At 41.1% G+C, this 26,558-nt stretch overlaps 1 protein-coding gene and 1 long non-coding RNA gene across 3 annotated transcripts; both read right to left on the reverse strand.

The window, feature by feature from the left end:
- Positions 1-4,199: 4,199 nt before the first annotated feature.
- On the reverse strand, positions 4,200-20,720 carry LOC138946232 (ribosome biogenesis protein NOP53-like). Of its 2 annotated transcripts, XM_070317758.1 has the most exons (15): positions 20,630-20,720; positions 19,884-20,054; positions 19,537-19,616; positions 19,037-19,115; positions 17,786-17,928; positions 16,555-16,622; positions 16,019-16,114; positions 14,346-14,456; positions 12,958-13,125; positions 12,133-12,188; positions 8,556-8,676; positions 7,913-7,978; positions 5,814-5,890; positions 5,074-5,137; positions 4,200-4,290 (listed from the first exon to the last, which is right to left on the reverse strand). In XM_070317758.1, exons 2-14 carry the CDS (start codon positions 20,006-20,008, stop codon positions 5,077-5,079), a joined length of 1,251 nt encoding a protein of 416 aa, XP_070173859.1. In that variant the 5' UTR covers positions 20,009-20,054; positions 20,630-20,720; the 3' UTR covers positions 4,200-4,290; positions 5,074-5,076. The 2 variants fall into 2 exon arrangements, with proteins under 2 accessions (XP_070173859.1, XP_070173861.1); XM_070317760.1 differs by lacking the exons at positions 4,200-4,290; positions 5,074-5,137 and having other exon boundaries at positions 5,814-5,964.
- On the reverse strand, positions 6,432-6,867 carry LOC138946233 (uncharacterized). The gene is made up of 2 exons (XR_011449216.1): positions 6,619-6,867; positions 6,432-6,507 (listed from the first exon to the last, which is right to left on the reverse strand). It is a non-coding gene; the product is annotated as an uncharacterized lncRNA (long non-coding RNA).
- Positions 20,721-26,558: the final 5,838 nt, after the last annotated feature.

Consider the following 26,558-nt stretch of genomic DNA (forward strand, 5'->3'; position numbering starts at 1 on the left):
AATGTAATGTGACGTCTTCAAATGTTAGAGTTTCTACCACAGACATACACACGCACAGACGCACGCACGCACGCACGCACGCACAGACAGACAAAGTTACGATCGCATAGGCTACACTTACGTGAGCCAAAAATGCTGTGCAGATAAGCCGAAGATGTGACAGCCAGCGATTCAGTGAGGGCAAGAGTACCCATCTTTTGTGGTCACCCTGGTCCAGTGGCCAAAGAGTTGCCCATGAAAAAAACCAGCTTTATTTTAACACACAGACACACCCATACCCCTAAAGGGTTCACAATGGGCTCTCTTCCCTTGCTCCCTCTTGAAGTTGAACCGTAGCACTGTATAGATCACAGGACTTGTTCACCGGGCACTGTATAGATCACAGGACTTGTTCACCGGGCACTGTATAGATCACAGGACTTGTTCACCGGTTCAAGTACCATGAAACCCCCCAGGTTATGATCAGAATATCTGGGGGAAGAAAAAGGGTTTTAAAGGGGAAGGGGGCTGAAATGGAGTGTTCAACTGTAGTTACTACTGTTGGGTTTGTGGGGTGTGTGCATCAAAGTGCTACTGTTGTTCACAGTACGGAGGTTCTGGCTTTTGTTTTTGTTAATGTAAATTGCAATAAAGGTGTCGCTTGAGGAATGAAATCGTGGCAAGGGCAGTGGGGTTGGATGGGGGAGAATGGTACTTGAGGTGGTCTCTTTCTTGATCCTCAGAGCATCTTTTGCCCATTATTGAATGTTGCAGACAGTACCCAAAGAGAACCTTGTTCATTGAGTTTCAGGGGCCAACCTTCTAGCAAGGCTGTGCACTTGTACTTCCTAGTAACAAGTGGGGTTGTGTAGTGGATAGCCCACCATCTGTCAGCACAGACACACCAGTTTACACCCGGCTAAAAAAGTTAGTTATTGAAACGTTCACTTGTACGCTGACCTTGTCTTTGTAGGTGAGGGACAAATAAAAAACAAGTCGCGTAAGGCGAAAATACAATATTTAGTCAAGTAGCTGTCGAACTCACAGAATGAAACTGAACGCAACGCAACGCAGCAAGACCGTATACTCGTAGCATCGTCACTCCACCGCCCGTGGCAAAGGCAGTGCACGTGGAATTGACAAGAAGAGCGGGGTAGTAGTTGCGCTAAGAAGGATAGCACGCTTTTCTGTACCTCTCTTCGTTTTAACTTTCTGAGCGTGTTTTTAATCCAAACATATCATATGTATATATTTTTGGAATCAGGAACCGACAAGGAATAAGATGAAAGTGTTTTTAAATTGATTTCAAAAAAAAAATTTTGATAATAATTTTTATATATTTAATTTTCAGAGCTTGTTTTTAATCCGAATATAACATATTTATATGTTTTTGGAATTAGCAAATGATGGAGAATAAGATAAACGTAAATTTGGATCGTTTTATAAATTTTTATTTTTTTTTACAATTTTCCGATTTTTAATGACCAAAGTCATTAATTAATTTTTAAGCCACCAAGCTGAAATGCAATACCGAACCCCCGGGCTTCGTCGAAGAGAACTTGATCAAAATTTCAACCAATTTGGTTGAAAAATGAGGGCGTGACAGTGCCGCCTCAACTTTCACGAAAAGCCGGATATGACGTCATCAAAGACATTTATCCAAAAAAAGAAAAAAACGTTCAGGGATTTCATACCCAGGAACTCTCATGTCAAATTTCATAAAGATCGGTCCAGTAGTTTAGTCTGAATCGCTCTACACACACACACACACACAGACACACACACACACGCACACACACACGCACATACACCACGACCCTCGTTTCGATTCCCCCTCGATGTTAAAATATTTAGTCAAAACTTGACTAAATATAAAAACAAGTCGTGTAAGGCGAAATTACTACATTTAGTCAAGCTGTGGAACTCACAGAATGAAACTGAACGCACTGCATTTTTTCACAATGACTGTAGTCCGCCGCTCATGCATAACGCAGTGAAACTGACGAGCCTGTTTAGCGCGGTTGTGGTTTTGCTGTGCTGCATAGCACGCTTTTCTGTACCTCTCTTCGTTTTAACTTTCTGAGCGTGTTTTTAATCCAAACATATCATATCTATATATTTTTGGAATCAGGAACCGACAAGGAATAAGATGAAATTGTTTTTAAATTGATTTCGGAAATTTGATTTTAATCATAATTTTTATATTTTTAATTTTCAGAGCTTGTTTTTAATCCAAATATAACATATTTATATGTTTTTGGAATCAGAAAATGATGAAGAATAAGATTAACGTAAATTTAGATCGTTTTATAAAAGACAAAATTTAAATCAAATTTTCAGATTTTTAATGACCAATGTCATTAATGAATTTTTAAGCCATCAAGCTGAAATGCAATGACGGGCGCTGTGGCAGGGTGGTAAGACGTCGGCCTCTAGTAATCGGAAGGTCGAGGGATCGAATCCCGGCCCGGCCGCGGCCGCCTGGTGGGTTAAGTGTGGAGATTTTTCCGATGTCCCAGGTCAACTTATGTGCAGACCTGCTAGTGGCGTATCCCCCTTCGTGTGTACGCGCAAGCACAAGACCAAATGCGCACGGAAAAGATCCTGTAATCCATGTCAGAGTTCGGTGGATTATAGAAACACGAAAATACCCAGCATGCTTCTTCCGAAAGCGGCGTATGGCTGCCTTAATGGGTAAAAACGGTCATACACGTAAAATTCCACTCGTACAAAAACACGAGTGAAAGTGGGAGTTTCAGCCCACGAACGAAGAAGAAGAAGAAGAAGAAGAAATGCAATACCAAAGTCCGGCCTTCGTCGAAGATTGCTTTACAAAAATTCAATCAATTTGATTGAAAAATCAGGGTGCGACAGTGCCGCCTCAACTTTTACAAAAAGCCGGATATTGTTTGTTCGTTCATGGGCTGAAACTCCCACGGCTTTTACGTGTATGACCGTTTTTTCCCTGCCATTTAGGCAGCTTTCGGAGGAAGCATGCTGGGTATTTTCGTGTTTCTATAACCCACCGAACACTGACATGGATTACAGGATCTTTTTCGTGCGCACTTGGTCTTGTGCTTGCGTGTACACACGGGGGTGTTCGGACACCAAGGAGAGTCTGCACACAAAGTTGACTCTGAGAAATAAATCTCTCGCCGAACGTGGGGACGAACTCACGCTGACAGCGGCCAACTGGATACAAATCCAGCGCGCTACCGACTGAGCTACATCCCTGCCCCAAAGCCGGATATGACGTCATCAAAGACATGTATCCAAAAAATGAAAAAACCGTCTGGGGATTTCATACCCAGGAACTCTCATGTCAAATTTCATAAAGATCGGTCCAGTAGTTTACTCTGAATCGCTCTACACACACACACACGCACCACGACCCTCGTCTCAATTCCCCCTCTATGTTAAAAAATTTAGTCAAAACTTGATTAAATGTAAAAACAGCAAATGATAAATGGTGTATGGAAATAACTGAAAATGTCAAGTTTATCTTAGACTAAAGAGGGCAAAAACCTAAAAATCACTAGCGAGCAGCGTCATGTACACGTTGTCAGCGAGTAATCACTATCGTGTTGTGTGTTTCTACACGTAAGCGAGCAAGTGTAAGTCGCACATATTGATAATAATTGGCCTATTTTGTCACACAGGTTTGTTTGCCCCTTTTGGTCCGGGGGGAAAAGCAACTTTTTTCAGCCCATCAAATTAAAACGTTCCATTAACAAAACATTTTGTTTGTTCATTCTAGCCTTGATTTGAGTTTTTACTAGACTATTCATTTCAGATTTTCTTGGCATTAAATGAAAATATGCACGTCTTTAAAAAAAAAAAGGTGAATCTTGCTAACTACTGATGATAGCAGTTTTATGAATAGCGACTGGTGTCTGAGTAACATTATCTCAGTGTACGTGTGTGCATGGGTCCATGTGGAGAAAAAGTGATGTTTAATTCAAAGTGAAAGTATTAGGTGCATGTGACTGAGTGCATATGTATGTGAGCGGGGATGACTATTAATTTTGTATTATCGAGTACAGACGAGTCAATAAAAAATGTGCATTTATTTTCAATAAAGTTGTGCTTCCCTGTATAATGAGGCTAAATGTTTTTATTTCTAATTGATGATCAACATGTTTACTGTGTGTGTGCCACTGAGTGTGTGAAAGTGGTTTTTTTTCTTTCTGCTAACAATTTGAACTTCAACACACATTCAGTATATTTTCCTCTTTAATTCCACATAGAAATCCAACATGCTCGACCCATTCCCACCACCAGCGTGTCCACTTCACTCCGGTTTGCATCACCCTGAGAGAGAAAAAGCAGGAACAAGTCATTTGCTATGCACAATATGTACATGTCATGTGTGTTAACAAATGGTAATTGTGAACGGTTTGGAATAACAGGTTTTTGGGTAACAAATTCAATGTAAACTATTTCAACAAACAAGTTTCAATTACAAATAAATTGTGAATAGTTGATAATGACAGGGTTTTACAAATGAAACGCACTGAACACATTTTCATGTGAACCCCCAGCGGGTTAGGGGGAAGAATTTACCCGATGCTCCCCAGCATGTCGTAAGAGGCGACTAACGAATTCTGTTTCTCCTTTTACCCTTGTTAAGTGTTTCTTGTATAGAATATAGTCAATTTTTGTAAAGATTTTAGTCAAGGCAGTATACAAGAAATGTCAAGTCCTTTGTACTGGAAACTTGCATTCTCCCAGTAAGGTAATATATTGTACTACGTTGCAAGCCCCTGGAGCAAATTTTTGATTAGTGCTTTTGTGAACAAGAAACAATTGACAAGTGGCTCTATCCCATCTCCCCTCTTTCCCCCGTCGCGATATAACCTTCGTGGTTGAAAGCGACGTTAAACACCAAATAAAGAAAAGAAAAGAATTTTCATGTGATTTATTTACAAGTTCACTTCTTTAGTTTGAGGGGTAAAAATGTAACCATTCTGGTTGTGTTATCAGAGCCTCAATGCTGCTGATGAACAGGCAATTGTCAATAAAAACAAGTTGGCACAAGCAAGCAAGACCCAGGAGTAGAGCTTTTAAAATTTTTTACAAATTACAAATACTTACATCTTAAACTGTAATCTCCCGGAAACTTTTCTTCTCAAATTTCTTTTTCTTGGTTTTCTTTTTGCTGTTGAGAATAAAAATAAAACATTTGGTCACAATTCAAGCAAACAAATGTGACACTGTCGCAACTTACAAAGAATAATAAAGGTCACACACACACAAAAATCACATTTTCATACACATAATGCACAAACCTCGAAATAAACCAATGTATCCATAGCTCACTTGGTACTTTAAAATAATATCCTTGTTTCGGCAAAGAAGAAGAAAGCAGTACACACTCTTAAAATAGTGTATGGTTTGAAGCCATACAGCAAAGACGTCCAGCATGATCAGTCACTTTGTATGACAATTTTATCAAAAGCACATTCAAAATGTGAACATTGTTGCACAAATTTCCCCCGAAATCGGCGTATGCAGCCTGAATGGTGGGGTAAAAACGATCATACACGTAAAAATCCACTCGTGCAAAAAACACAAGTGAACGTGGGAGTTTCAGCCCATGAACGAAGAAGAAGAAGTTACACAAACATGCAGGTACCTACAAACATAAAGGAGGGGTGACGTATTTAGGGTTCTTTTTCTTCGTTCATGGGCTCAAACTCCCACGTTCACTCATGTTCTTGCACAAGTGGATTTGTACTTGTATGACCGTTTTTACCCTGTCATTCAGACAGCATACGCCGAAGTCGAGGGAGTTTTTAGGGTTTGAAAAGAGGGACTACATAGACTGTACTCACTTGACTTTAGCTCTGGGCTCAACAAGATTCCTCATCTGCATAGACCTGTAGCGGTCTTCCAGCAGATTCCCTTCCGGCTGCACACACAAAGTGATAACAGTAATGAAAGCATCATAGACCTGTAGCGGTCTTCCAGCAGATTCCCTTCCGGCTGCACACACAAAGTGATAACAGTCATGAAAGCATCATCCACAAACCCAAAGAGAAACGAAAAAACTAAGCCTAAATACATTGACCACAAAAAGTGTCTTCAAGCACTTGGCCAGACAGCATATAACCCGTCAGCATGTAACGGAAAACAACGGTGCAGACCTATCTCATCCATACATGTGCATGCAGAACAATGCATCAATCAATCAATATGAGGCTTATATCGCGCGTATTCCGTGGGTACAGTTCTAAGCGCAGGGATTTCTTTATTTTTTAATTTTTTAAAATTTTTATGCAATTCATATCGCGCACATATTCAAGGCGCAGGGATTTATTTATGCCGTGTGAGATGGAATTTTTTTACACAATACGTCACGCATTCACATCGGCCAGCAGATCGCAGCCATTTCGGCGCATATCCTACTTTTCACGGCCTATTATTCCAAGTCACACGGGTATGTTGGTGGACATTTTTGAGTCACTTGAGAAAAAGTGACTATGTAATCGGTCAGTGTTAGTCTGTCCGGCCGGCCGTAGACACCACCTTAACGTTGGACTTTTCTCGGAAACTATCAAAGCGATCGGGCTCATATTTTGTTTAGTCGTGACCTCCAATGACCTCTACACTTTAACGATGGTTTCGTTGACCTTTGACCTTTTTCAAGGTCACAGGTCAGCGTCAAAGGAAAAATTAGACATTTTATATCTTTGACAAAGTTCATCGGATGTGATTGAAACTTTGTAGGATTATTCTTTACATCAAAGTATTTACATCTGTAGCCTTTTACGAACGTTATCAGAAAAACAAGGGAGATAACTAGCCTTTTCTGTTCGGCAACACACAACTTAACGTTGGGCTTTTCTCGGAAACTATAAAAGTGACCGGGCTCAAATTTTATCTGAACGTGACTCATTGTGTTGTGAATAGCAATTTCTTCCTGTCCATCTGATGCCTCATATAATATTCAGAACTGCGAAAGTGACTCGATCGAGCGTTTGCTCTTCTTGTTTATCTATGCCTATACAATTTTGCCAGGAAAGACCCTTTTGTCAATCGTGGGATCTTTAACGTGCACACCCCAATGTAGTGTACACGAAGGGACCTCGGTTTTTCGTCTCATCCGAAAGACTAGCACTTGAACCCACCACCTAGGTTAGGAAAGGGGGGAGAAAATTGCTAACGCCCTGCATGACTATAATTTAAAACTAAGTCTGTCAATTAAGTATTTGAATACATGTGTGATAGTTTCCAAGGCAAAGACACTGTTTCTGTTTAAGGTACTCAGCAGACAATAAGAATGACCAAGGCACACTCTTCTGGTCAAAACACACAGTTTGGCTCTCCATCTGAGATCTGATCATCTGGCCAGGCTTTGACAAGAAACAACCATCGCTCCACTTAGTCACATACCAAACATTAAAACAACCATCGCTCCACTTAGTCACAGACCAAACATTAAAACAACCATCGCTCCACTTAGTCACATACCAAACATTAAAACAACCATCGCTCCACTTAGTCACATACCAAACATTAAAACAACCATCGCTCCACTTAGTCACATACCAAACATTAAAACAACCATCGCTCCACTTAGTCACAGACCAAACATTAAAACAACCATCGCTCCACTTAGTCACATACCAAACATTAACAGCATGGGTGCCCTCGGTGCACAGTTCAACAATTTTGATTATCTAATTTTGTAAAAGCCGGTTTAAAAACAATTAATTTATAAAAACAATTCCACTGGCCACAGCAAGCAGTCAGGGTGCTAAATGTTGGTATGTGTCTAAGTGGACGGGATGGTCTTATCCCGTGTAAAGCTTGGCCAGAGTTGAGATGATGAGCTAAACTGTGTTTTTATGAGGAGTGTGATTGTAAGCTGCGATGACACCAAACACCCAAGAAAACGGCAACTGAGTGAGCATAAATTTCTCGTCCCTACCTTGACAGAACGCAAGTTTGGCACCAGTTCACTGCTTAGTTTCAGCTCCATCTCGGGTTCGTCAACTGTGACATCTGTTAAGGACAAAATACCTTGGACCAGACAAAAGGTGTCCTTTTTTGAGAGGTGTCCTCTTATCAGAGGCATCTCTTATTACAGGCACACCTGTATACTGTACAGCAATGAAACTTGTGTGTGTATAGATGTAAACATGTTTTGTGTCATTCTAAACACATAAAATAACCCAATTTCTATTTCCAAATAAAAAATGTAATGTACAGGGATGGAATGTGTGTGCGTATTCACATAAAATAAATAAGCTTTTATGGTTTCCCATAAATTCATTTATGTTCTGAATTTGTTTGCGCTAACAACCCAAGGGAGACAACCACTTCACACAATCATACTAATATTTTTCCCTGGTCAATCTAAACTAAAACACTAAAGAACCTAAATTTTGGTCTCTAAATTACAGTAACTGCTCAGCTTCAGGGCTGCCTCTAACAAAACCTCACCACCCTCCCCCCCCCCCCCCCCCCCAGTAGGCTTTTTCATGTTCGCCACAGTTCAATATCTCATTGCATTTCTATTAAATGTAAAATGTTTGACACAAAGGATTTAGGGTTTTTAACAGAAAAGGATATTTGAACTTCCCCAGCTTCTTGGGAGCATATTTCTTGTTCTCCTGTTTCTCTGCCTTGAGCACAGCATTCTTCTTCATTTCTCTCGTCTCTCTGGCCAGCTCAGACCGTATCTTGATGATGCTGGAGAAAAAAAACCAGCGTAAAAGTTTGTTTGTTTATTTATTTGTTGCTTAACGTCCAGCCGACTACGCAGAGCCATATCAGGACGAGGAAGGGGAGGATGAAGGGGGCCACTTGTCAAGCGATTCCTGTTTACAAATGCACTAACCCATTACTTGTGTCCCAGCAGGCTTTAGTAAAACTAAATTAATACCTACTGGAAGATTACCAGTTTCCAGTATGTTAAAATAGGCTTAACCTATCTACTGCTGGACTTACATCAGAACACTAACAGATTAAACTATACATGAATCGCGAGACAAGCGGCAAGAGAAGAGATTTTTGGAAAAAATACAGGTGAATGAGCAAGAAGGCAGAAAAAAGAAAAGAATTCATGAAGAAAAAGAGAGCATGACAGGAAAGAGGAACCAAAAATCTACCTAACAGCAAACTAGAAAGCTCCTGCGGTTCCAAAAACAGGAGGGGCCTTTAATTTCATAACCGCAGTGCCCCACTGCGGGACCAGCGTAAAAGGTGAACAATTATTGAACACTTAGTCTTACGTACATTATTTATGAATCCACATACAAGAGAACTGTTTTTGAAAACTCAAATCATACCATGATTCTTAAAACCTTGCATCAGTTCCCAGATGATAACACCTGTTTAATGCTCCTACTGAGGTTCAGTTCAACCCCCCCCCCCCCCCCCCCAACACACACTCTCTGACACATCTGTAAACAGTCACTGCACTTTGCCCGTCTGCTCCCTGGAGACGGAAGATTTTCAACAATAACTCTGTCGAGATTTGTTTGGGTTGTGAAAGAGTGAATACCCTTGCTTTTTCCTCCGACAAACAAATGCACACATGCTCCTGTCCACGTGTTTCCGTCACACCCTATTTGTTTGTTTGTTTGCTTAACGCCCAGCCGACCACGAAGGGCCATATCAGGGCGGTGCTGCTTTGACATATAACGTGCGCCATACACAAGACAGAAGTCGCAGCACAGGCTTCATGTCTCACCCAGTCACATTATTCTGACACCGGACCAACCAGTCCTAGCACTAACCCCATAATGCCAGACGCCAGGCGGAGCAGCCACTAGATTGCCAATTTGAAAGTCTTAGGTCACACCCTATGGTTGGCCCCTCCAATATTAAGTCCAGAGTAAAAAAGCAAGGGCATTCACTCTTTGAACAGGCAAGGGTATTCACTCTTTGAACAGGCAAGGGTATTCACTCTTTGAACAGGCAAGGGTATTCACTCTTTGAACAGGCAAGGGCATTCACTCTTTGAACAGGCAAGGGCATTCACTCTTTGAACAGGCAAGGGCATTCACTCTTTGAACAGGCAAGGGTATTCACTCTTTGAACAGGCAAGGGTATTCACTCTTTGAACAGGCAAGGGTATTCACTCTTTGAACAGGCAAGGGCATTCACTCTTTGAACAGGCAAGGGCATTCACTCTTTCACAACCCATACAAACCCGACATAGTTATTTTTGAAATTTGTCTAATAGGCTAACAAGCGAAGGTTTTAAATATCAGTGGCTACTGGCTCAAGGTGGCATATCGCCCTCGGCGCTCCCCTGTGACTCACTGACTGGTTTAAGACTAAACCTCTACAGATTTGACCCATCTACACATAGCCTGTGACTCACTGACTGGTTTAAACCTCTACAGACTTGACCCATCTACACATAGCCTGTGACTCACTGACTGGTTTAAGACTAAACCTCTACAGACTTGACCCATCTACACATAGCCTGTGACTCACTGACTGGTTTAAGACTAAACCTCTACAGACTTGACCCATCTACACATAGCCTGTGACTCACTGACTGGTTTAAACCTCTACAGACTTGACCCATCTACACATAGCCTGTGACTCACTGACTGGTTTAAGACTAAACCTCTACAAACTTGACCCATCTACACATAGCCTGTGACTCACTGACTGGTTTAAACCTCTACAGACTTGACCCATCTACACATAGCCTGTGACTCACTGACTGGTTTAAACCTCTACAGACTTGACCCATCTATACATAGCCTGTGACTCACTGACTGGTTTAAACCTCTACAGACTTGACCCATCTACACATAGCCTGTGACTCACTGACTGGTTTAAACCTCTACAGACTTGACCCATCTACACATAGCCTGTGACTCACTGACTGGTTTAAACCTCTACAGACTTGACCCATCTACACATAGCCTGTGACTCACTGACTGGTTTAAACCTCTACAGACTTGACCCATCTACACATAGCCTGTGACTCACTGACTGGTTTAAACCTCTACAGACTTGACCCATCTACACATAGCCTGTGACTCACTGACTGGTTTAAACCTCTACAGACTTGACCTATCTACACATAGCCTGTGACTCACTGACTGGTTTAAACCTCTACAGACTTGACCCATCTACACATAGCCTGTGACTCACTGACTGGTTCAAACCTCTACAGACTTGACCCATCTACACATAGCCTGTGACTCACTGACTGGTTTAAACCTCTACAGACTTGACCCATCTACACATAGCCTGTGACTCACTGACTGGTTTAAACCTCTACAGACTTGACCCATCTACACATAGCCTGTGACTCACTGACTGGTTTAAACCTCAACAGACTTGACCCATCTACACATAGCCTGTGACTCACTGACTGGTTTAAACCTCTACAGACTTGACCCATCTACACATAGCCTGTGACTCACTGACTGGTTTGAACCTCTACAGACTTGACCCATCTACACATAGCCTGTGACTCACTGACTGGTTTAAACCTCTACAGACTTGACCCATCTACACATAGCCTGTGACTCACTGACTGGTTTAAACCTCTACAGACTTGACCCATCTACACATAGCCTGTGACTCACTGACTGGTTGAAACCTCTACAGACTTGACCCATCTACACATAGCCTGTGACTCACCGACTGGTTTAAACTTCTACAGACTTGACCCATCTACACATAGCCTGTGACTCACTGACTGGTTTAAACCTCTACAGACTTGACCCATCTACACATAGCCTGTGACTCACTGACTGGTTTAAACCTCTACAGACTTTACCCATCTATACATAGGAAATAAAAGAACATCAATAGAAAGGACAAACAAAACTATATGTTGGTTTAGGGTAACAGTACCAAAAAAACATAGGGTCCGTAAGTTGACTTTTTTTATTTTATTTTTTATTTTTAGTCTCGGTATGGTTTGCAAAATGTGCCAGAGGTTGTGTTTTGTTATATTTTTTTGAGAAATGAAAAAAAAGTTTTTGAGGCGGCGGGAAAAAGTAGGGTCGGTCGGGTTACCCTAAACCAACTTATATTTTTGTTTGGTCTAATGCTTTCATTAGAATGACACCAGCACACACACACACACACGCACACACACACACACACACACACACACACACAAACACACACACACACACACTTTTGTCTTTTGAGATAAGTTCAACCTACCTGAAGACTTTATTCTCTCTTCCTTTCACCTTCTTCTGCTGCTGCATATGCTGCCCCTGTCAACAACAACAAAAAGATTAACAAAGCAAGCGAGAGCAAATTGTGTGCATTAGGTTAGTAGGACAGATGTACATTCTGTTAACAGTCCTTCGCCAAAGCAAACTCCAACATAACTACCTTGTAATATTACTGTATGCTCAAGACAAAGACAAACATTTTAGAAACACAATCTAAGATGAAATAACTGGGCTGATAGTAACTGCAGGGAACACAGTTTCAAGACCAGAGCTCCCCCACAATGTAATGCCGACTGTTGCAAGTTCTGTGAGCCATTACAAAAACATTATGGTCATATCGGTAAGATTAACTCTATATCAAATAACCAAAGGGAAGTAATCGCTCTTAATGCATACGACATGTGTAATAGAGTAAGCGAGAGTTGTATGGAACCTTTTCTCCTGGCACCTAAGAGAATAACAAGCATTGAAATGAACAAGCGACTTTCATCCTCTGTAAATCTGCGTTGATACAGATCCGGCAGAACATTGTTTTTAAACAGTACAGATGGCAAGCATGCTAAGGCTATGTAGAGTGTCCCGAGGCCCATTCTTTTTAGATTGTGTAGGTAACTTGCCCCCCTCCCCCATTAATTTCTGGTACTTTTTTTTGGTTTCTAATGCATACATGATATAGGGACACAACAGTCTGGGGGCCCTGCAAGACCCCCTCCTTTTTAAGACGCGATTTTGTGGGGATTTTTTTAAAGGTCTTAAAACTGTGAATAGCGCTGTATGAGAACGGTTTATCATTAGTATCATTACTTACCAACAGTTTAGCGGCTTTTGCCTTCTTTCTCTCACTGGGCGTCTTTTTCTTCTCTCTGTTGACCGGAGGGTTGATGGAGATGGGTTTGGTTATGTCCCCTTCCTCCTCCTCCTTGGATGGATGCTCGCTGTCAAACAGTCCTCCAGACATCTCTGCTAGCCAGCTTGCCTGCAAAACACACACACACTTAATGCAAACAACACAGTGGAAATAAAAACCTTAAAAACACTGTTCTACTCATATTAAACACCCCACCAGACATCTCTGCTATCCACACAAACAAATTTAACCCCTTCACTGCCACAGTATAACAGCATTTTGGTATTGCTGTGTGCCAGGGCAAAATTTCGCTTTCTTCGGTAGGTTCACTAATCTGTTCACTGCTCGATCATTTATTGAGATATCTCTTAGATCCTTGGCATGTATTTTGCTTATACCCTTGGCTATTATAGGATGACATGATCATTGGACTTTGTGATTGTTATAGTAAAAATTGATATAATGACCATTTTTGTCAAAAATTACAGTTTCCGGACTTACACACACACACATTGCAGCACGTAAAACAACACAAAACACTGCTAAAACTGGTGTCAAACATCAGGTACTCACATTACAGCCCATAAAAGTATTCTTCTGTGTGGTAATCCATAAATCACTTCTTGTAGAGCTTCCAGAACACTGTATCGCTTGAAAACAGGTCTACGAGTTGAGGTCCGACTTTCGGCCGCCATTGTGAATGGCGGCTGAATGCTATAGTCGGTTCTACATTTCTAACACAGTTTTCAACACGTGATAGTAACTTATCCGAACGGTCTATGGGAAAGAACTGTGTTTAGAACCCCTACAAGTACTTGGACAGTGGTTACCTCCCATTTAGTTTTCAGAAATGTCCTGAAATGTTGTTGACACAAATCCCACGTATGAGATACGGTTATGGGCGTATGACAAACCGAAAATGACCACGTATTACATACGGGGTGGGCAGTGAAGGGGTTAATAGAACACAGGGGATATGAAAACCTTGAAAACACAGTTCTACTCAGATCAAACTAGACATATCTACTATCCAGTTTGCCCACAAAACACACACACACGAACACAATTAGTTCAAAGAACACAGTGGATAAGAACACCTTGAAAACACAGTTCAACTCATAAAACAAGAATGCCTCCGGTTCCAATTGCTGACTTACCAACCCCCCCAAAAGTTATGGTACACACCAGCTATATCGCAGGGTGATTGAAAACACAAGTTGTACACAAATCTTCCCATCTGGATGACAACAACTAAGAGCTTATTAAGCGCAAGTCCCACACTAGTTCCGCACATATTCAATATTTCAACACTGAAAACTCCTAAACAATCATCTGTGCAAATGACGTACCTGTGTGGGTGCCTCTGACACACAGGGAAATCTTGCGTCCAGTGCATTGAAGATCTTCCGCTCGGCTTTATCTTTCTTCTGCTCAACCACATAGGCTTTCAGCAGTAAGTCCTGAAAACAGAATATGCACAGTGGATATACTGGTGGTTTGACAATTTCTTTTTGTTGTTGTTGTTGTCCTGAGTAATTACTGAGTGTTAAGTTAAGCCTAAAGTTAATGAAACCAGAGCATAACACTAACAGCTTACATTATCAGAGTGCTCTATCTGTTTCAAACACACACACACACCCACAGATTGTGATTTGCAATCCAAAAAGAACCTGCTCTCAGTACATGGAGCTCAGCCGATGTTTAGGCCCAATCCACAGCACATCATCAACCCTGCTCTCAGTACATGGAGCTCAGCCGATGTTTAGGCCCAGTCCACAGCACATCATCAACCCTGCTCTCAGTACATGGAGCTCAGCCGATGTTTAGGCCCAGTCCACAGCACATCATCAACCCTGCTCTCAGTACATGGAGCTCAGCCGATGTTTAGGCCCAGTCCACAGCATGTTCTCAGTACATGGAGCTCAGCCGATGTTTAGGCCCAGTCCACAGCACATCATCAACCCTGCTCTCAGTACATGGAGCTCAGCCGATGTTTAGGCCCAGTCCACAGCACATCATCAACCCTGCTCTCAGTACATGGAGCTCAGCCGATGTTTAGGCCCAGTCCACAGCATGCTCTCAGTACATGGAGCTCAGCCGATGTTTAGGCCCAGTCCACAGCACATCATCAACCCTGCTCTCAGTACATGGAGCTCAGCCGATGTTTAGGCCCAGTCCACAGCACATCATCAACACGTTCTGTCTCCCAGTTCCTTTTGCAGGGCTAACAGTAAGGAGAGCCAATACCTGGATGACAACCCGCGGTGTTTGAGGTGAGTGTCTGAGTAAGGAGAGCCAATACCTGGATGACAACCCGCGGTGTGAGGTGAGTGTCTGAGTAAGGAGAGCCAATACCTGGGTGACAACCCGCGGTGTGAGGTGAACCTTCCCTTGCGACCACCTCTCCAAAGCTGGCTACTAATACTATTGAACCTGCCCTTGCGACCACCTCTCCAAAGCAACCAGGACCACCTCAAAGGCTCCCAGACATATTTTTGTTTTATATAATTCACCTTCTCATCACGACCACCTGTCAGTAACGACCACCTGTCAGTGAGGACCACTTTAGATTGGCCCATTGGCTGGTAACTACAGACGGGTTAACTGTATATTGTACTTGTGGACAAAATCATTTCATTTTCCATTACTGTATGATCCCCTTGCTAGAAAAGTCGGGTCGCTTCCTCCCAGTGAAAAGCTAGCAGCAACAGAGACGCGCTACCCAGGTCTGTGTGTGTGTTACGGTGTAATCAGCCACCTGCACTTATGGCAGAATGACAGAGGTCTTTCATGTGCCAATTGCACATAAAGATGACCTGTGTCCATCCAAGCCTGGTTTTGAACCCTTGACCAAAGGATCACAAGTCTAGTGCTCTACCAACTGAGCTACCATTGCTCATTTAAGGCTTTTGTACTCTGTGTGGCTGTGTCTGGGTTGACTGGGTTCTGCAATGCGATTTTGTCTCAAAAAGAATAACGTCTGCTGACAAACAGGGAGGCAAAAAAGACAGGCAAGTTTTACCTGATGATCATCATAGGCTGGATTGATAGAGGAACCGGGATGAGGCACCTCCACTGCAGGACGAGCACTCGCTTTCCGCCGCACGTGTTTGGGGGTCTGCTCGTCAAAACATACAATGAAAATTTAATCTGTAAAGATTTCAAATGTACATAGTAACATCCAAAGCGCACACAGGCATGGAATTTGTTCACAAGCACAAACATATGCTTATAGTGGCTCACAGTTACACACATCTCTTACTCATCGAAACCCACCCTAAGGCAAATGTACTTCGAACAGACTGAAAACCATTTTCAATTTCTGTTACTCCTACTCATGGCTTCACTACTTGTCCTGGGGAATCACTAAAAAATTAGTTGATGGCTCGACTCATCCATGCCACACACACTTACAGTGGTACCTGTGACCAGAGGATGCGCTCAAGACCAGGCAAAAATGTCAGCACATCACAGGCGTCCTCTAATAAAACACAAGGAAAGTTAATCGAGAAATGCACACCAGAAGTGGATATCCGTAGTTATCTAATTCCTCATTACCTGTACTCGTGTCCGTTTGGTGACTTGCATGAAGTGTTCCTCCACATCCGCCGTTTCTTTCTTCTCTTCTACAATAAGAAAAAATCAAAATCAAAAATGTCTGACATTCAACCGGGAGACGCAGAAACTGATTAGGAAGTCAGAACTTTATAACTTTCTGATCAACAAAAGATGTACAATGCAAGATTTTAAAATAAAGTGAAAATGAAAAAAAAGGGCCGCTCTCTCAATTCTTCATGGTTTGAAACTTCTATCAGAGACAAGAGAATTTACATTCAGGTTCAACCCATCAATTGCTTCACATCATTGGACCAAGCATGAAAAATAAAGTATGATGATACTCATCATTAAGCAGATTGTCAACATAAATAACAAGTAATGTCAGGTCACTCATCCGTTGCACCGACGGGAGACTCCATCATCAGATGTTAAGTATAAATACTTATCAAAAGTTGATGTTTCAGTAACTTTCACAGATCTGTGCATTCAGTCTCATCCTTTTCGTACAACACTTATTCTACTCTGTGAAGGTTTCAGTTTCAGCTGATTTCATACCGCTCATGTGCAATAGGAAGAAAACAAAGCTGTTTTTATAAGGCCAACACACACAAAAAAGTTGGTTTTGGGTACTGTGACCCAAAAAAATAGGGTTGGTAGCTAGGTTTTTAAAAAAAAAAATTTGTTTTTATAAATTTAGTCGAGTTCAAAGGAGGTTACTTCCCTTAGTCTTGTTTGGTTCGCAAAATGCGCCAAAAGTTTTTGTTTAAAAAAATTTTTTTTTTTAGAGTCGGCAGGAAAAAATAGGGTCGGTCGGGTTACCCTAAACCAACACTTTTTGTGTGTGCCTAATGCATGGGTGTTACTGGGAAAAATCAAAAAACCTGAAAGGCAGGGGTCCAAAATGCTCAAGTTTGAAAGAAAGTTTCTGGACACCGACGAAACCAAATCATAATAAGCAAGATGGCGGCAAATCCAAGGGAGCGAACCGAGAAAGCACGCGAACCGGTGTCAAAAGTCGGATCGGAACCGCTGCTCGTTATTTCAACTTAGCGAAACGAAGCTTTTTTTTTTAAAACCCGGAAAACCGGAATTTCCGGCTTCAGATTTTTTCAAAAACCGGAAATCCGGCAAAAGCCGGAAGAGTAACACCCATGCTAGTGTAATTGATCCCAAGGAATGACTAAAGCAAGAGAAGAGCGCAACATGAAAAGAAAGCTGTCTTCAGCCTCACCTCCCCACAAGTCTTGTGCAGTTGCAGTCTGCTGTGTGGTGGTGTCTGCCTTTTGCGGCGCTGGTTTTCTTCTGGTCGCTCGTGCTGAGCATACCTCTCTGTGGACAGCTTTAGACTCAAAGTTAGAAGCTACTGGATATTCTCTGCAACAACAAATGATAATAATCAATCAATCAATGAGGCTTATATCGCGCATATTCGTGGGTACAGTTCTAGGCGCTCTGCAGTGATGCCGTGTGAGATGAAATTTTATACGGCCAGTAGATTGCAGCCATGTCGGCGCATATTTACCTTTCACGGCCTTATTCCAAGTCACACGGGTATGGTAGACAATTATTAACTGTGCCTAAGCAATTTTGCCAGGAAAGACCCTTATTGTCAATCGTGGGATCTTTAACGTGCACACCCAATGTAGTATACACGGAGAAGAAGAAAAAAAACCCAGCAGAGACTTAAAAAGACAAAAACTGAATTAATGAAGTGACTGTTTTGCAATAAGAAAAACAGAGAAAGGCTTGCAGGATTAAAAAAAAAAATGCACAAAAGAGGGATGCTCTGTCACTTTTAAAAACACATACAAAGAGCCACACACACAGACACCAATTCACACCCTATGACTATTCATCCTCAGGTGACAGTCTGTCCTGTCACCGTGGTCAGCAGTTCTCCGCTAAGGACAGAGAGCACACTGCTTGGACAGCAGACATTGTGCAAAAACCACTAAACACTTTTCTCTCCCTCTCTCTCTTTCTTTTTATCAGTATTGTAATTTGCATGTCATGTTATGCTCTGGCCTTATTTGTAGGCGAACGGTATGTTATATGTCCGTCTGTCGGTTATGTCCTAATGTTGTATATATATGTCTAATATACTTGCCATTTACATATTTAATATACAAGTTGAAGAATGAATGATGATACATTGTAGACGGATGCATGTTACTGATTAAAAGCCCCACAATGATGTGCTTGGAAAAAAAAACCCAAAAAAACCACTAAACACAACAACACAGAGCAACACCTGAGCACTGACACTTGACAAATGTATAATCGATGAGTATGACCGATTTAAACAACTAATATGATAAACCATTAAAATGCCATCATCATCATCTTTTTATTAGAAAATGAATAAGTGTTTGTTTGCAAGAATCCAGTAGAACCAAAGAAATCTTGCTTCACCTCATCCATACGCTTGATGAACACCAAACTTTGCCTAGATCTGTAAAAACCAATCACTGTCTTTGCTTACTTTCTCGGGCATTGGATTCTGGAGCTGTTGGCAAGGTTGGAGTAACATTTCAACTCAGTCTTGGCTTTTCTTCTGGTTGCTAAAACACACACACACACAACATCATTGATTTGAGAATAACTGGTTTATTTTACAGAATCAACCCATAAATGTCTGCTAATAAAATTGTGGATGGATGTGCCTGAAACATGCCACGCACTGCTCACAGAAAATAAAACTGTTGGTTTTATATTTTAAAGATTTGTTTTCCCTGACAAGAGAAATTAAATAAACTTCAGGTATAATTTGTTCTACTTCAATGAACCAATTAGTCTAATAAGCCAACTTTCAGTACCAAAAAACAACAACAACATGACTAGAGATCTCTTAGAACTGTGTATATGTTTCTCCTGAAACTTAAGAAAGCTTAAACTGATAATCAGAATAACTACATATGTTTTAACAGCCATTTGGTAGATCTGTATGTCTAATTTCATTTTCTGATAAATGGAATTACATACCAACGCTTTCTGCTGATTTGTCCTTCACAGTCCTTTCAACGATGAAGAGCTGGTCATCTGTCTTTTCTGCCACAAGTCCTCTGCAAATGTAGAACATAGTGATGCACAGGAGTACCAAAGCAAGTTCTTCCTACAAGCAATTTAACTAAACGAATTGAGGGTATCATCTCATCTTCACAGTAACAATGTATAATACATTAAAACATTTCTGTAGCATGTTCTGGAGAAATTTAAAACTTTGCTTCTTATGCATAAATTCTGATTTTGAGTGAATGTCTGAAACAGAATGAAGAATGAAATGCAACTAAAAACCAGTGCAATTGTTCACTGTTCTAGCAATTTCTTACGTTGTCCTCAGCTGAAATCGCTGATCTTCTAGAAATTCTTCTGTTGCTGATATGTCAATTCCTCGCCATGATTTTTTCTTGTTTCTTGCCAGTTTTCTCCGCTTTGAAAATGTGGGTTCGTCCATCTTTTTTTCTTGGAGGTTTTAAGGGATCAGCCTTTCCTGTTGGTTTCTGTAAAGAAACATCAAGCATTTGAAACATTGCATATCAAAACATAACATTTAACACCTCTCTCTCTCTCACACACAAACACACACACACACACATAAATCAAACACACATGGCGTAACAGTGATGTAAATACTCCATCCAAAAGAACTTCCCAAAATATAGATGATTTTGTGAGAAAAAAAAATATTTATAAATTATAGTACAAAATTATACACATGGAATTTGTTTTGTACATAAAATTAGAAGAACATGGAAACTGGAAAGCATTTGCGTTAGCACACTTTCAAGCTTGAAAAAAACGTAACTCAACCGATCAATAAAGCATATCTTTGATTTTAGCTTTGCCAGATTGTTAAAGATTTTTCTCAGAAAGAGGGAGGGGAAAACATCAGACAAGCATTCGACACGACGACAGCAGCTCTGGCAATGTCAAAACTCCAGCGATTACCTAAACTGCAGTACCCAGATTCACTTTTGTTGTCAGCTTAAAGACGTTAAAGAGCTACAAGAAGTCAAGGATCTTCAGCTTAAAAACACTGACAGAAAATGCTCACATTTATGTGTTAACGACTTACCCACGAGCCCGTAAACACAGAACATGTGGAGATCAAAGGGGAACTACTACCGGAAATGTAACTTTAGTGGTCCCGCAGTAAAGTGTGTTGTTATTGGCGACTGGTGCAAAATGAAGAAAAAAAGTTTTGTTTAAAAAAAAAAAGACACAAGCAAACCAAAGAAATAAAAGAAGAAACAAGTAGAAATGAACGGTCTATCCGACATACCCTTTCATACGAAACCACTTAGTGAAATTGAGTTCCCTCTCTCCGAGGCCCTCCCTCGGCCACCACCCCCACCCCCCTCTCTCTCTCTCTCTTCTTTTTTGTTTGGTCTGTTTTTATTTATTTTTTGTGTGGTAAAAATGTGCAGACATTGTTGTTTTACATTGTCTGTAAGGCTTGTACTTGCTAATGACAATAAGCAATCAATGTGTCTCTTCATTGGCCTCTTCACTGATGCGTTTTTGGCTCACGTAAGTGTAGCCTATGCGATGATAAACTTTGTCTGTCTGTGCGTGCGTGCGTGCGTGCGTGCGTGCGTGCGTGTGTGTGTGTGTGTGTGATAGAAACTTTAACATTTCCGAGTCTATGGATTACGTCAGTCTCGGTCAAAAGTGTTTGACGTGTGTGATAGAAACTATTTGAAGACGTCACATTATGACGTAAGAGGGTTAGACGTCACGCAAAGGAATTACTGAACGTCTCGGTCATTGTTATTGTGAGCGGGCCGAGACTACTTGGCAGATCCAGGGTCTCGCTTTCTTGCACAGTTTCACCTATGCTTACTGTGTGTGTGTGTGTGTGTGTGTGTGTGTGTGTGTGTGTGTGTGTGTGTGTGTGTGTGTGTGTGTGTGTGTATGTGTGACGGAGTGATTGAGTTTGTGTTACTGTTTGTCGATTTCTTACGTGAGCCTTGAAGGCTTCGCCTCTTGTTTGTTTTGTTTTTCTTCTTCCAGTGGTTTTGTTTTTAATTCTTAGCTGTGTGCTCCTTCACCATTCCTCCAGACATAACTTTAAATTGCTTAAAAAACGGCATCATATCATGAATCATTTAAAGTAAAAACAAAATGTTAAAGCATCTCTGTGACGCTTTCTCCTCTCTCTCTTATTCTGGGTGTGTTTTCTGGGTGTGTTTTCTGGGTGTGTTTTCTGGGTGTGTTTTCTGGGTGTGTTTTCTGGGTGTGTTTTTTTCGTCTGCGGCATTGGTCGCATTGTGCTTTTACTTTTGGTTAGCTGACTGTGTCTGTTGTTTATGGCAACTATTGTTCATTAAATGTACAAGTATACGTATCATTGGTTGCATGTTTTGTAAACATCTCTTAGCACTGAGAACCTTTTTTTCCTTGCCTCTTCATATTTGGTATTTTCCCAAATATTCATTTGTGTAATTGCCTATCATTCTTTTTCTTCTTCTTTCTTCCTCTTGTCAGTTTCCCCTGTCGTAGCCTCTATCGTACGACGCCAAAACTGATAACCGTCACTTGAAATAGGCTCGGTCGATCATGATGTCAAGTCTATTTGAGATCACAAAGACTCCATAAGCCTCAACAACAGCCGAGCGTACAATCGGCGTATCTACGGCCAGAGGCTGAATATATACAGTGGAACCCCCTTTGAAGACCCCCCACCCCACCCCCACTGTAAGATTCAACCGTTTTTAAGACCATGCTTTTTGAGATTTTCTGTTGAAAACTATAACAAATTTACCTCCTTTCTAAGACTCCCTCCTTTTTAAGACTCCCTCCTTTTTAAGACCAGATTTTCTCACATTTGTCGAGGCCTTAATGTGGGTTCCACTGTGGTTTGCTTGGTGTGGGCAGTCAATGTATTGTGTTCGAACTTGACTGGGGGATTTAGCTGCGGCCCCCGCTGCCAAAGTGTGTCGATCAGCGATAGTAAACCGCCACACTACACACCGCACAATAATAAACCTCGCTTGCTAGCAGCCCGACTGTGAGCCGCACTGCGCAGTTGGAAAAGTTCATTGAGAGAAGAACGGTCACAGGCGCTTGGAGTTTGTAACATGGCTTGAAACCATCTTATAATAAAACGTTCTTCCAGCTGTTAACTCAATGTCTGTCAGCATCGCGGCTAATGTTGTGTATAACATCGGGGTTTTTTCTTCGTCAGTTCGTATCGCACAGTGCACTTCTTGGCCACAAACATGAGATTTAGTCATGCTCTGGTGTAGAAAGTAGAACCTGGATTTGGCGGCAGCCGAAGTTCAGTGGAGCTACCGTCTCTAATTCGTTATAAGGTGGGGTGCTCTGTGTAAAAATGCAGTTGATTGAGACGTTCTTCGTGAAACAACGAATAACTCTTGAAAATAAACCAGTCGTTACGAAATCAGAAAACACAAGCATAAAACTTGGAATAAAAAAAAAGAAAAAAACAAACAGCACAAAATTGTAATTTTATTTTAACCGCCTGTGAAATGAGGGGCTGTGCAGTGTGTGTGCCGTGGTGGAGGGCTACCCGTGTGAAAGAAGTATTCATACGCGCCACTCTATGCACAACGCAAGCCTACTCTCGGACCGATTTTGTACCACGTGACCGAAACCACACCCCCTCCAATTCGATTTCACACTCGCACGGTGCCACTCAGTTTTCATGAGTCAACTTTGAAATTATTGTGTAAGCTTTGTTGTGCGCACCTTCACTTTGTAGTTTCTGCCCAGCCCTCGCTTCCAGATTATTCTATTTTTTCTCAGATATTCTTCTTCTTTTTTTCTACTGTGCAAAACCAACATGCCTCTGAAAACGAAATTATTATTTGCTATGCCTCCGTCAGGATCTCAGCTGCTCAGCTGCGGTCCATTTAAATTCTCTGTAGTAACAATACAGCGACGGACACGGGTCAACTTTATGTGCAGACCCAGAGACGGTATCCATCTCCCACCCCCGTACGTGTCACCACAGTGGCACGTTAAAGATCTTGGTCACTTCTACCATAAGTGCAGATGGCTGATACCACCTAAACACGCAAACATCAAAAGCCGTGAGGGCGTAAAAACTCGAATCGTATAAACCAATTCATGTCCAATATAGGCAATTAAGACCTGACGGACAATAAGCCCCTTAAAATTTACTTTTTACAGCGACAGAACAACTGCTGACTGGCGATGGAGATGTCGATGGGGGTTGGAGCAAAGGGTTGGAGTATCTCAGTACTGAATTTCCTGATTCTGTTTTTTTAAAATGTGGTGGGGAGGGGGGGGGAGCCGGGGGGTTGATTGGGAGGAGAGAGGGGGCAGGGTGATGGACTCGGCATCTGTGTCAGTTATGTACTACCCCCGGTTATTCTATCCCCTAAACCTGTAACAATTCCCCCCCCCCCCCCAAAAGGGTTTGACTTGAAATACGTTGCACACCTTCACCGCACAAGAACGGATCATCGTTTTGCTGTTTTGAAAAAGTAATGGAAACAGTATCACGACAATATAGTCGGCCCTTAGTTGGGATCAGACAAAGATTTTTGAAATTGAAGGAAGCTGCTCCGGATGTGTTGATAAACTGCATTAAAAAAAAATATCGTTATTTTGTCAGGTGTGTTTTCCTCCAACAATCTAACGACAATGTTTACTTTCAAAGATGATGACGTGACGATGCGAGAAATCCTGATTAAATCAAAAACCGTTTTTCAAATCCCTCGATGTGCCTCGAAAGGCTTTTTGACAGGTAGTGAACAAACATACATTGTCTTAGAAGGGATATTGAGAGAATAATTATTGTCAGTTCGCACTAAGCATGATTTTCTGCGATGACTCCATTATTAAATTCATGATCGCTCATATGATTTACATAGCGTGCCTTGCAATTTCAATGTCTTTCTCCTGACTTTCTTTCGTTACTGCAAACTTGAAGGGAACAAACCAAAGTAATAGGTCGTGTGAAGCGATATCAACACATTTAGTCATTTTGTCGGCCTCAAACGAAAACATCAACACTAAAAACCTGTCACCACTAAGAATACAAGTAGTAAGGCTTGGCTAGCCCAAACCTGAAGACTAAGACGGATTGCGCTTATACATGTACCAAATTTGCATACACCGATTTCTTTAATTCTGAGCACACTATCTATATATTTTTGAATTCATTAGAAAATGACAAATACAATGTAATCATTTTTTAATCTGTTAGTGACATTTCAATTTTAATGACAACTTTAATGAGCAAACCGTAATTCATTTATATTTAAGCTTCCAATCTGAATGCAATCCCGTAGTCGATAATTTTAGTCAAAGATTGCTTGACCAAAATGTCAATGAATTTGGTTGAAAAATAAGATCGTCATAGCGCCGCCTCAACTCAGTTTCACTAAAAATCCGGATATGACGTCATTAAAGACATTATCGAGAGAAAAAAATGAAGATTAAAAAAAGTCTGGGGGTATCATCTGGGAGAGTTTGCATGTACAGTTTCATGAACATCTCCCCTAAAACACATCTCCTGAATCTCATTTTCCCCTGGTTCCTGTTCTATCTGTGTGTGTAAGTGGGTATTCCATTTTAACTGTCACTATGATATTTGCGGTAATCAGATATATAGTATTTTACAATTGTGACCTATAATCGTGGTGCCTTACCGCTGTGTGTGTGTGTGTGTGTGTGTGTGTGTGTGTGTGTGTGTGTTTGTTTGTGTGTGTGTGTGTGTGTGTGTGTGTGTGTGTGTGTGTGTGTGTGTGTTTGTTTGTGTGTCAGTGTGTGCGTGTGGTGACCTGTGGTTGTAAGTGCCAGTGGCAGTGTGTATGCAGTTCTGTTAGCACTCTGTTTGGTTGTTGTGTTTGAATGTACTATGTAATGAATGAACTCAAACCAAGATATATCCCTGTGTAATGCACGTGGTTGTTGTGTTTGAATGTACTATGTATTGAATGAACTCAAACCAAGATATATTCCTGTGTAATGCACGTGGTTGTTGTGTTTGAATGTACTATGTATTGAATGAACTCAAACCAAGATATATTCCTGTGTAATGCACGTGGTTGTTGTGTTTGAATGTACTATGTATTGAATGAACTCAAACCAAGATATATTCCTGTGTAATGCACGTGGTTGTTGTGTTTGAATGTACTATGTATTGAATGAACTCAAACCAAGGTATATTCCCGTTTAATGCACGTGGTTGTTGTGTTTGAATGTACTATGTATTGAATGAACTCAAACCAAGATATATTCCTGTGTAATCCACGTGGTTGTAGTGTTTGAATGTACTATGTATTGAATGAACTCAAACCAAGATATATTCCTGTGTAATGCACGTGGTTGTTGTGTTTGAATGTACTATGTATTGAATGAACTCAAACCAAGATATATTCCTGTGTAATGCACGTGGTTGTTGTGTTTGAATGTACTATGTATTGAATGAACTCAAACCAAGATATATTCCTGTGTAATGCACGTGGTTGTAGTGTTTGAATGTACTATGTATTGAATGAACTCAAACCAAGATATATTCCTGTGTAATGCACGTGGTTGTTGTGTTTGAATGTACTATGTATTGAATGAACTCAAACCAAGATATATTCCTGTGTAATGCACGTGGTTGTTGTGTTTGAATGTACTATGTATTGAATGAACTCAAACCAAGATATATTCCCGTGTAATGCACGTGGTTGTTGTGTTTGAATGTACTCTGTATTGAATGAACTCAAACCAAGATATATTCCTGTGTAATGCACGTGGTTGTTGTGTTTGAATGTACTATGTATTGAATGAACTCAAACCAAGATATATTCCCGTGTAATGCACGTGGTTGTTGTGTTTGAATGTACTATGTATTGAATGAACTCAAACCAAGATATATTCCTGTGTAATGCACGTGGTTGTAGTGTTTGAATGTACTATGTATTGAATGAACTCAAACCAAGATATATTCCTGTGTAATGCACGTGGTTGTTGTGTTTGAATGTACTATGTATTGAATGAACTCAAACCAAGATATATTC

Source organism: Littorina saxatilis, linkage group LG13 (genome assembly GCF_037325665.1).
Source record: "Littorina saxatilis isolate snail1 linkage group LG13, US_GU_Lsax_2.0, whole genome shotgun sequence".
NCBI classification, from domain to species: Eukaryota; Metazoa; Mollusca; class Gastropoda; order Littorinimorpha; family Littorinidae; genus Littorina; species Littorina saxatilis.